Here is a 12026-nt window from a genome sequence, read left to right as displayed (position 1 = left end):
ATTTTACTTATTTAAAAATAATTTGTTCTGAAGTCATTTGTGGATTCTTCATCAGCAATCGCAAAAACATAATTTCTTTAATATTTACACATAGCAAAAAAACGTCGTTATTACACTGAGTGTTCAATTAAATCTGTCATTTGTGAACGAAAACTGAACGAGCTATTTTGGATGGACGTCTGCAAAAATTGAGCAAGCTGGACTTTCACACAGATTATCAAGGTGCTTTGTGGGGTAATTGTTTCAGTGCTGAATGAATTAAACTGGCATCTCTGTGATGGTGTGACGCACTGAGCGGTAATCTAAACAAACAGTGCTTAAAAGATGTGCAGTTCTGAAAGGACATAATGTACATCTGAGAATAAACGCAATGCAAGTATTTAGGAAAGCCTTATCTCTGCTGAGCATTGGCTTTAACTGCCTCAGTAACACTCCAATGGTCATTAAGCGTATTATCATACTGATGGAGTTTTATTTCCAGCAGTACAGATGACAGAAACCATGCTAAGGGATGAGTGATGTGCTACATTCACCTGATTTAATCTGTGTTATGTTTCAGGGGCTGTGAGCTGACAGGGGGACATTGCATGAGAGAAAGATTGGCAGCAGACATGGTCAAAGTGTACTTCACACTAAAACACACCTAACAAAAACAGATTAAAGCAGATTTCCAGGGATTACGTGTAAAATTTCATTTAGATCTCTGGCTTATCTATAATTTCATCAAAAAAGTAATCTAGTGTTTTGCTCCCCTGCATCATGCCTTCCACTTAAGGCCCACAGTTTATAATGAGCGGCAGGCTCGGGCTTGAGTGCGTTAATCAGGAAGCACAGAGATGTTAGCCGGGGTCACAGGAAAGTACACATTACTCAGCCTTTCACAACCCCCCTTTAAACAGCTGGAGGACTTATGTGACTTCAGGCAGTGATTGACAGTGTAAAGCTAGATTTCATTATATGGGCAATTTCCTTTTACCCTCTGTTTTCTTTTTTATGCTCACTTGCTCTCAATTTCATTTAACTTTTTTTGCAAAATAATAAGTTCAGGAATCTATTTTGATGTCCTCTTTAGACATACAAGTTTTATTAATAAATTCTAGTATTTGTAGATGCTTTTTTGATACAGTTGAATTGATCTAATACAGGAAAAAAGGGCTTCGAGTGTTGATTTCAGAGGACGCATGTCTGTATCTGTTCCCGCAGGAATCAATCGCTCCTCATACTGAAGAAGTCAGGGCAACAAAGAGTAATATCCTGGAATCCCTCGGTTCTCTCCCACTGTGCCCAAATCATCCACCTAAATCTCCTCTTGTTCATTTTTTTGTTCCTTCTGTCCCTCTTTCCCACGTGTATCAAAATCAGAGCATCTTGTCGTGCTCCCTGCTCTCTCTCTTTCTTTATCTTCCTTTCTATTAATCCCACTGACTTTACAATATCGTTCCCCATCTGTTTTCTTATCTTCTTTCTTTACTGTTACATCACGTTTTTATTTGTTTTCTTTTTAAACCTGGCCGCCCATAACCTCTTAAAACCCCCACAAAGCATCTGTCCCACCCTCTCAGCTCCATCTGTGGCTGTTTTCATACCTTCTGTCCTGCTATTCGCGTGTGCCTTGTCCCGTTCTGTCCCCTGTTTGTCTTACTTTGACCTTCCTCTCTCTATATCTGACCCCACCCGTACCTCCATCTTCTCCCGCGTGGCCATGCTGGAACGCATGTCCCGTCGCTCTCGCTCCCTGCTCTCCCTCACCTTGACCTCTTTGGCTCTGGCCCTCTCTATCCTGGCTCTCTGCACCTCCTACTGGTGTGAGGGCACTCACAAGGTGGTCAAGCCCCTCTGCCTGTCGCCTGTCAAAATGAAGAACTGTGGTCAAAACAACAGTGAGCCTTACACCACAGGTAGGAAACTCAACATATCCAAAGGAGTTCTGTATTTATTTACTGTTAATGTATTGTACATACACTTACAGTGTCATCGTCAAAAGGAGTTTACTCCCTTCCCGATTTCTTAGTTGTTTGGATATTTGTTAAACTTAAATATCTCAGATCAGACAAACTTTAATATATTATACAAAGATAACCAGAGTAAACACAATGCCGTTTTCAGATGCTAATTTCACTTGTTAAAAGCTATCAAAACCTGAATCAAGAGATCATTTAAATAGCTCCTGTCAATAAAGTGAAGAAGGCTAAAAGATCTCAAAAGCCAACACATTGACATCTATCAGTCTAGAAAGGGTTACAAAGCAATTTCTAAGGCTTTGGAGTGCCAGTGAACTACAGTGAGATCATTATCCACAAATGGAGAACACTTGGAACAGTGGTGAAGCTTCCCAGGAGTGGCCAGCTTACTAAAATTACTCCAAGAGCACATCAGCGACTCATTGTAGAGGTCACAAAAGAACCTAGAACGACATCTAAAGAACTGCAGGCCTCACGTCTCTCAGTTAAGGTCAGTGTTAGTTCCAAGTTCCACGGAGAAAACCTCCTGCTGACCAAAAAAACACTCATCTCTCATTCGGCAAAGAAAAACTTTAGATGAGCCCCGAGAACTAATGAGCTGATGTGAACTAATGAGACAATGCTGGGACTTTTTTGAAGGTTTGAATCCTGTTACATGTGGAGTAAAACTAACACAGCATTTCATAAATAGAACATCACACCAACAGTCAGACGTGGTGGTGGTAGTGTGATGGTCTGGGATTGCTTTGCTGCTTCAGGACCTGGACGGTTTGGTGTAACTGATGGGACAATAAATTCTGCTCTTTATTAGAAAGTCCTAAAGGAGAATGTCCGGCCATCAGTTTGAATTTTTGCTTATGCAGCAGGACAATAAAACATATCAGTAATGGCTCCAAAAACCCCAAAACAAAATAAAAGTTTTGAAGTGGCCTAGTCAAAGTTCAAAATTCAATCGTGGCAAATGATGATTGCAGTTTTCGTTGCCAAGGGTTACACAACTAGTTATTTGATTTAGGGCACAATTACTTTTTCCACATAAGGGCAGGTAGGTTTGGATAGCTTTTTCCCTTTAATAAATTAAATCATCAATTAAAAACTGTATCCATTTTTATTTGCTCAGGTTATCTTAGTCTAATGTTATTATTTGTTCGATGAAACATGTAAGTGTGACCAAAATGCAAAAAAAAAAAGAAAAGAAAAAAGAAATCAGTACGGGACAAATATTTTTTTCATCGCATTGCTTTTTGGTAACCTTTAACCTTTTATCGTGTACCTGTTTATTAAGACTTATGCTTTTATGATCTGTGAGTCATCATATTTTATAGTATAGTTTTGAAATAGCATCACTAAATCTTTAGGGCGTCAGCAGAAATTCAGTGTCAAAGTGCATCGTCCTTTGACCTTTAGACATTCCATGAAATGTGGAACCATGTGGAAAGGCTTATGCTTCATAGTAGTGTTTAGGAGTATTTAAGAACATCAGGTTTTGACTTGGACTAAAAGAAAAAGCAAACAATCAAATCGGAGTCGACTTCTGTGCTGCACAGAAGTTGGGAAAATACACTGGTGACTAATCCAGAGTCTGCTGCATCACGTTCACAGACATGTCACAATTTGCTTGTAACAGCAAAAATTCTTGGATTCATTCTTGTGTAAACAGTTGTGATATTATCTTGGCATTTAGCCACTTGAAGAGCCTGGGATGATTTGAAAGTCTTAACTGTAAGTAGAAAGGTACAGCCAATCATAGCCACAGCCTTATGATACACCTTCAAAAGCAAACATGCTGTCTTTCATTGCGTTTTATTGCAGTAGGTTGTATAATCGCCAACGCAATACAATAAAATAGGATTTAATTAGGGATTTCTATCATTTATAGACAATAGATAAGATTTGATTTGATTAGACAGATTTGTCAAAAAAATTTTAATTTTTTCTGGAGCTTCTCTCTGGTTCTCAGTGTTCAGGAACACTTCATGTAAAGCAGATGGAGGCAGCTCTGCTTGAAGCAAACTCCATCTGCTTCATCTGAAGTAAACTCCATCTGGGGGAAGTTTGCTGAAAAGAAAGCTCTGCTGAAAGGAAAAAAGCTCAACAGGTGGAGTCTTAGGTAACACTGTTATGTGAAACCACGTTTTTAAAGTTTAAGATTGAACCTTCATGCCTAGGTGCTTTTTGAGGCTATGCTTCTATCCTAAGTTAAACAGTATCTAGAGAATTCAAATCTGCTCCTCAGGCACACTGAGATTGTTTGCGGTGCTGGATCGGCTTACACAATAAAGTGGATGAGGCTTTCTGACACTGAACTGTTAGAAAGCAATTGTCCTTGCTTTTAATCTCCTTTCCCCCCAATACCTTTGTTCCACAGTGTACTCAGTTATGGCTTAGTATTAATCTGTGGGGTGTGAGGTTATTTCTAAAGGTTTCGTTGTTGACAGCTCTTATTGCATATAACAATCATCTTTGACACTACACGTGCTTTGTGAACTCACACAGAAATATTTCATTTTTACTATGTACAGTGCGTCCATTTAACTCTCCCTTATGCTTCTAAACCTCAGGACGTGTTTGGCACATCATAGTGAACACTGACAAGACTGCATGTACACAGAGGCTTGCTGATTTTGAGGCACTGGTATAATTAGCAGACTTGCAGGACTTTTGTGTTTACCCCTAACCATTCTCTTTTTAACGACACATACTTTTACATGCTTACCCCTCAATTTGATACCCGCTATTCTGCTGTCTAACTCCCTCGTCATTTATATGTTCTCACTGCCTTTTCTTGCATTGTGTGTTTGACAGTCAGTGGATCCGCTGTTAATACTCACGCCTCACCAACAACATTTCCTGAATTTGTTAAATGTTTGCATCATATGGTGAGAAACTACATGGAGACAGAACGTACCCCTAGTGAAGGCTGGATTATACTCTGACCACATTAAGAATGAGCAGGTGCAGAACCGAACCTTAAATTTGCTTTTTTCCACTGTCACCCTCTCAGAGAGTCCCACTCAGAACCCATACAACCGCACGCTATCTCCAGCCAGGAGAGAGGAGCTGGCTAAGATCAGACAAAGGCAGCTGGCCAACGCTGTCCACTACATATGGGAGACGGGCGAAGACAAGTTTGCTTTTAGATACTTCCACACGGGCTTCTGGGAAAGCTGTGAAAAACACAGTGATGGTAAGAGGCACACCTGGGCAGTTCATTTTTTTGGTTGCCGTTTGGTTTCAACTTGGATTGTTAATCAAAGCTGATGTTTTTCACTTTCAACTACAAAACTTTATCCTTAAATCATGACGTTTTGTTGGCAGGGGAGAAGTGTCGCAGCTTTATAGACTTAACTCCAGGAGAAACTCAAGGTGAGATGTGAACTGCTTAACAGTCTCCTGCCTTAATATTGCCATGTTGCCATTTGATTAAAAGTTAGCTTGTGACAGTGTGCTCACACTGTTGTTGACATGTTGCAGGTGTGCTCTGGCTGTCAGTTGTTTCTGAGTTTACATACATCGGTCTGCTGGGAATGGGGTTCTTACTCATGTGGCTGGAAGTCTTGTGTTCCCATAAAGAGATGCACTCACTAAAAATCAATGCCTATGCAGCTATCTGCACTGTGTTATCAGGTCAGACTCAGTCTAATGCTCACTTTTACATTATTTTGTAACCCGCGTGTGCATATTCAGATATATCTATTTTATTGCATGTTCCTCTGATCTTTCCGGTTTATGTTGGATTAAGTTTGTCTGTTTCACCTCCTGTGTAGGTCTTCTTGGGATGGTGGCACATATGATGTTCACCACAGTGTTTCAGATGACAGTAATTGTGGGCCCCAAGGACTGGAGGCCTCAATCCTGGGACTACGGCTGGTCATTTGCGTAGGTGCCAGATATGATTTAAGCTTTCGTCGGGACTTAATGTTTCACTACAAGCTTGATATTTCTCATCTCCTAACTATGTTAAATTCCCTGCTCCTAGTCTCGCCTGGGTGTCCTTCAGCTGCTGCATGGGAGCTGCTGTCGTCACGCTCAACTCATACACAAAGACCATCATCGAGCTTCGCCGCAGACAGAGACTACGTTTAGAGGAAGCCAGAGCCACCACTCACGCTCCATCCTATGACGAGGTGGTCCCAGGGGGAGGGCTCTACTCTGTCAGTGGCCTATTGCAATGTCCAGATGGGATGATTGATGTGGCGTGGGCTCCAAATGGCAGCGTAGTCGGAGTGGGAAATGGGGATGTACCAACTTTGGTTTTAGTAGGAGGCTGTGGCCCTGAGGGGTGTGAGGACTGTGAGAGAGAGATGGATGAGATGGGGGAAGCCATGGACCGAGTTGATTCACCTTGTTAGCGAATCAGTAACACGTATCAACTGAAAGGGCTGAAAATCTGAAAAGGAAAGACACTTTAACTAAGGTGGAGAAGGTCAATGTAAGCAGACACATCCTTTCTTTCTCGTCGTCCACTTTGACTCTCTGTGAACATGGGATGTACTGATTGGGCTCAAGGTCCAAAGAAATCCACACATATCAAAACGCTAAGCCTACAACGTATGTATCTGTGTATGTATCTCGTTCACATGCAAGCCTGCATTTTTCTGGGTATTTCTCAGTGCCTCATAGTAGGAAAGAAATGTATGACTTTGTTTGCAAATGGAAAGAAATGCTTCCTCTATTCTATTGTTTATATATTAACTTGAAAAGCATCATCTTAGCGATCAGTTCGTTTCAGAGGACGATGCGTGTATTCCTGAAAGAACAGCACGTTCTATAGAGAAACATGCTGCTCATAAACATGTTTCCTTTTTTAAACTTCTTTGGTCAGAAACTTTTGAGAGACAAAATTTTTTAATGCAATTCATGTATAGCAGAAGCTACCACAAGCACAGCCTCTCTGGAGATGCACAGACAAACCCATAGAGATGGAAAGATTACAGAGATTTTGAAAAGTCTGCTCTCTGATGTTGAACAGAAGATTATGTGTAAACCAGTAATCCCGAGTTGGATGGAAGGGAGGAGGAATAGAGGGAGGAGAGTGAAGCAAGAGGGGAGCAGCATGTGGGGGGGTCAGGATGAAAGTTGGAAAGAATTGCCTGCACACACTAATATCTGCAACACCGAGACACCAGTTTCAGGAAAACAACGCTCTAAAAAACTGCATTTAGCTCCTGTCATATACTATGTTTGAGATAAAATTGTATAAGTACTGAGGTTTTTTTGTTTTGTTTTTTTTACAAAAGTCAAAAACAAGTAGTTAAATTTACCTTTAATTTTTGTAGGTTATACATTTGAGGTAATCCTGGATTTACTGTCAGGGATTAATACAACTGAAAAAGTAAAACCTAAAGTGAAAATTTTATCAACTACCAGCATTTTAATATGCAGTATGTTTCTAGGTCAAAGGAGATTTAATTGTTTTCCAGGAGAGATAAGATAAATAGATTTCCAAAGCCCAGATGAATGATAAAATCTTTAATTTTTTTGTACAAGTGAGTAAATTACAATACTGGAGGACATTTCAAATTTCTAAAAAACAAGAAAAGCATAACAAGCTAATAATTAAGTATGATACTTAATGTGTATAAGTATGTGTAACACACAAATGTACAGAAACTGTAGGAATGCTTATTTACAGAGGGGCCGAGAATTTAAGGAAGAGGACGGAGAAAACATCTGATACGGAGAGAGAAAGAAGAGGGAAAAGTGGGTTTTTAAAAAAAGAAAAATAGTTTAATAAAAACTGAAAAGGGGTCCAAGAGGAGAAACGTAGGAATGAGAAGGGATTTAATGTTTTATTGGTTCGTAATGGATCAGACGCATTGCGTTCTCATTTTCGATCACTCCTGTAATGAACTCTCCTTCAGCCAGTCGATCTGTGAAGGGAGGAAAAAATAAGGAGTTAAGACGAGAAACGTATAAGTACAAAACAAGCCAGGAAAGTGAGATAACACGAGGATGGATTATTGTTATCTAAACAACATGTTCTTATCTCGTGTGCTTGGTACACAGTAGCATGTGATGTATAACTTAAGATGTTTTTGGGCCAATGATTTGTAATAAAGCTTGCGTGACACAAGTGATCCTGTAAGTGGAGACTTGCCCCCAGGTGGATTAATCCTTGTATTACTGTTAAGCCAAACAGCTGATTGTAAAATGTAATCTCCCCCACAGGATGCTGGAACATCAGCTAAAGAAAGGTAGCAGAGGCTTCCATTGATATTATCTCCCTCTGAGCAGAAGCACTACCACTACACGTCCTACCATTGTCTTTCTTTTCAAAGCAGCCCCACAGCTTGGTGGCTCTCTTCTCGGGTGTGTTCTCATCATCTGGTAGTTTGCTGAGGTCCTCTTTGGGGATCAGCTTAAACAAGGCCTGAGAGGGGGTTGGGTATAAGATGGAAAGTAATGCTGCATGATTTTTCTCATCACCAGCACAGTACATAAAGCAGATGGATACTGACCAAAGAATATGTAAGCACTAGTAAAACTGAGGATGCTAACAGCCTTCTTCAGTTAATTTATTAATGTCTTGTGCCTTTAAGTTTGTGTCCCACTTAGAGAGGGAGCACTCATCTCCCACATTTAAGACACCTAGATTAACATGGATTAGTGCCAAGACTCAGGCCACAGGCCAAACACCAAGATGTCATCTCTTTTCCCTGGACTATCCCTCAATCTCGCCCCTGCTCTGATGTTATGGTCAGTACAGTTTAGACTTCAGACTGTGATCTACGCTGACAGACATCAAGGTTGTGAAGTCATAAAAATAAAATTAAGCAGCTGGTTTCCTTAAAATAAATCACACTTGCAGTCTTTAAGGATTTGTCTAACATGTCAGAACAGTGTACTTGCGGGCTGGTTTTGAGGCATTTCCACCTTTTTCACTTATGTTTTCTAATTTAACATATTATTTATACATTACATAAGAATACTTTCTGGAAAATGGAGGCGGTGTATCCTTTTACCACACAGTAAATTTGTATTTGTCGACCTCTACCTCAGTGTTTTACAGACCGGAAAGAATCTCATCTTATAGTAAGTTTTTGAACTGCTATCGGGGCTTTAAAATGCAGCTATTTTATGCAGTGTGCTGTAAACATGGTGCTTATGGACTCAAGCCAGTTGGCCAGGAATTCAATCCCATTACAATGCCAGCTGGATTCTTGGCTCATCTGTCTAAACCGCTTACAATTCCATATCATTTGTCTGAAGAGAGAATATAGAAAAGTGTAAAACCTCCATAAGTTTCATAACATTTATTATAGTACAGTCTTCAGTCCACAGTGGCAGTCTCACAAGTAAAACAGCCGTGGATTAGAATCGAGATGATGAGTATACTCTTGTTTAGGAGTGGAACTTAAGAGTAGCTCTGCTCAGGAGTAGGGCTCCCTATATTGTCTGCAGGCTAAACCTGTAATCGCCAAGATTATCAGGAGTTTTAGGCTCAAATAGACTGGCTAATAGGGCTGCCAATTAAGACTGAGACCTACATACCATGAGAAGAATAGTAAATTCTTAGTTAACAGCAACACAGCTTTAATGGATTTTGCAGAACGTGGACAAAATAAGGAGATAACCTAACAAAATAATCCATTAATAATGCTAGTTGACCTAATGTTACAGAGTTAAACCAGTTAAACATAGAAAAAAAGCAAAAACATTAGATTCAATAACAGGCATTAATGTAAGGTTTTGCGTTATGTTGCCTTATGTCAGTTAATCCAATAAATTTAATCGGACATCTCCGTTCCCTCCTCACTGAAACCACGGCTGAGAGAATAGCTTGAACTTCTGATTTACAAAGTTGTTATAGTGAAAGAAAAATAACACTTTAGGTTTTTGGGGGCTTGGGGATTAATAAAAACCAGAATAAGAAAAAAAGATCAATGTTTAAAATGAATCTCTTTCTGACGGGATATGAGTTAACATTAACTGCTTGCTGTCACACTAGAACCATTAAAGCCACTCATCCATTCATCAATGTCGCTTTTATAAACTGAACCACGCTCACCTGGCATATTTCTTTCACTTCTGCCTTGGTGATGTATCCGTTCTTGTCTACATCAAACAGGGAGAAGGCCCACTCCAGTTTTCGGGTTGTCCTCCCAGTGGAGGTCATATGTAGTGCAATGATGTACTCCTTGAAGTCTAAGGTGCCGTCATCGTTGGTGTCAAAGGAGCGAAACACATGCCTTGCGTAGCTCTTAGGATCACTGTCAGGGAAGAAGCGCTCATAGATTTCCTCAAACTCCCCTGGTGAGATGCGTCCTGATGGACACTGCTTCTGAAAGTTCTCGTACCACTGGGAGATTTCTTGCTCAGTAAATTTTGTGGTGAGCTTCAGGTCCTCCAGGATCTCCTTTGATATCGCGCTACTGGTTGCATTTCCCATTGTAGTTTCTTTTTAATATCTTTGCAATGTGTTAAACTGCTTGGCTGGGATATGCCACTTGATAGGCTTTCTTCTCTGGTGTCAAATGACTCTTCTTTTTCCAAACTATTATTGCTTACTGGCTTGATGTCTTCTCTCGATGTCAAAAACCAAGCAGAAATCTGAAATATAATTTTGAATTGTGATATAATTCACTTAACTTTAAATTAATAACAACTTGCTTGTTAAAATGTGCAAAATGTGCAGAAACCTTACCAGTGTGTTGTGTGAGCAGATGATGGCTGAGGAACCGAGTGTCTCTCTCGACAGTAAGACAGTGAAAGATATAGGCGGGCGGGGAAAGCACATCCTACACGAGTTGACTAGGTTAAGTCTGTTAATGCGGGATTTAAGGTGGATGAGCATTTGACCAAATTGCAACCCCAGATCCTAATTTTATCTATTGTCTGTTTGAAAATTCCGGAAAGCTCTAGTGTACGTTTATACCCCTGCTAAATTACTTATGAACTCTGGCAATCAATTTGTCCCTGTTAGTCTTGTACTCACTAATTTACTAGTACTAAATTGCTGAATATGAACCGATAAACAGAACTTTAGTGCATCCAACTGTAAGTTACAGTTCACTCTGGGAGCCAAACGTTACTTCGGTAAACTCACCAAAAAGTGAGTAGGTGCTTTCTAGCAAACTGTGAACAAAGCTTCAGGTGGGTTTCAGAAAATTCTGTCTGCTGTTTTAGTTATGACCTTCAATAGGTTTGATTGAGCACTGAAAGCCACTCCACCATCTGTCCAGGCAATTTTAACTCCCCCAGCAACCCACGTCTACGTCCAATCCCACCTGCGCCCTTAATATCCTCTGTGCACGTCCTCCTTCCTGTCCTACAGTACTGCTTTCCTTTGAGTCACTAGTTTAGGTTTATATTACCTAGCTAAACTTTGTTTTGTTTTTTTACATGTTTTTTTGACTGTATGAATTTCTTTAATCTCAACATTAATAGTTGCGGACATGACTTACATTCTCTTTTCTCCGCCATAAGGTACTTTCATGTTTTAAAGGCTTACTGAACTGCACACTAACAAAACACACACTGATGACTTCACTTGAATTTTTTTCTGATAGAAACTCTTTTCTGTCTAGTCTCTTGTAACTCAGCTCCAATTTACTTTTTCTTGTCGTTTCCATATTCATTGCCAACAGCTATGTTCTCATTGGAGGCTATCAGGTATTATCAGTATAACAAACTCACTTCATGACACTTTGGCTGCCACATTTACGTCATTAGTCTGTTTACTTTGTGTCTACTTTAATTAGAGCGAAAGTATTATCTTGATTGTCTTAGGTGTTGTTTCAGACCAACATAGCATGTGTAAAGGAGACTTCATGAGTTATGCACACGTATAAGAAACACACATAAACACCAGAGATGAAAGCAGCATGCACTTATCGTATTTAGGACATGTATTTCCCTGTATGATAATCAATAATTCATTTTTTAGGTTTAAACTATAATTTGCTAACTGGATTAGTCAAGCCCCGCCCTCTCCTACACAAGCCAGAGAATAGCCAATTACCCCCGTCTTCATCCTATAAGGGTGACGGTCAACTGAATTACCCCTTCTCTACAGAACAATCCCTGACATGTGATCTCTACTCTTGTTTGGGCTAATTGCTA

General features: G+C 40.0%; 2 protein-coding genes across 2 annotated transcripts; one reads left to right on the top strand and one right to left on the bottom strand.

The window, feature by feature from the left end:
* Nucleotides 1-1119: 1119 nt before the first annotated feature.
* Nucleotides 1120-7652, top strand: LOC146698760 (germ cell-specific gene 1-like protein). The gene is made up of 6 exons (XM_085471552.1): nucleotides 1120-1898; nucleotides 4966-5148; nucleotides 5280-5327; nucleotides 5436-5588; nucleotides 5729-5840; nucleotides 5941-7652. The coding sequence occupies exons 1-6, from the start codon at nucleotides 1703-1705 to the stop codon at nucleotides 6311-6313; spliced, it is 1065 nt and encodes a 354-aa protein (XP_085327678.1). The 5' UTR covers nucleotides 1120-1702; the 3' UTR covers nucleotides 6314-7652.
* A 93-nt stretch (nucleotides 7653-7745) lies between these two features.
* Nucleotides 7746-10635, bottom strand: rcvrn2 (recoverin 2). Its single transcript, XM_085471553.1, has 3 exons — nucleotides 9973-10635; nucleotides 8223-8334; nucleotides 7746-7834 (listed from the first exon to the last, which is right to left on the bottom strand). Exons 1-3 carry the CDS (start codon nucleotides 10351-10353, stop codon nucleotides 7746-7748), a joined length of 582 nt encoding a protein of 193 aa, XP_085327679.1. The 5' UTR covers nucleotides 10354-10635.
* Nucleotides 10636-12026: the final 1391 nt, after the last annotated feature.

The sequence above is a fragment of the Copadichromis virginalis genome, linkage group LG11, assembly GCF_057382275.1.
Source record: "Copadichromis virginalis isolate Kocher_CV1m ecotype Utaka linkage group LG11, C_Virginalis_male_GT1.1, whole genome shotgun sequence".
Taxonomy (NCBI): domain Eukaryota; kingdom Metazoa; phylum Chordata; class Actinopteri; order Cichliformes; family Cichlidae; genus Copadichromis; species Copadichromis virginalis.
Note: the sequence above shows the minus strand (reverse complement) of the source record. Positions and strands in the feature narration are given on the sequence as shown.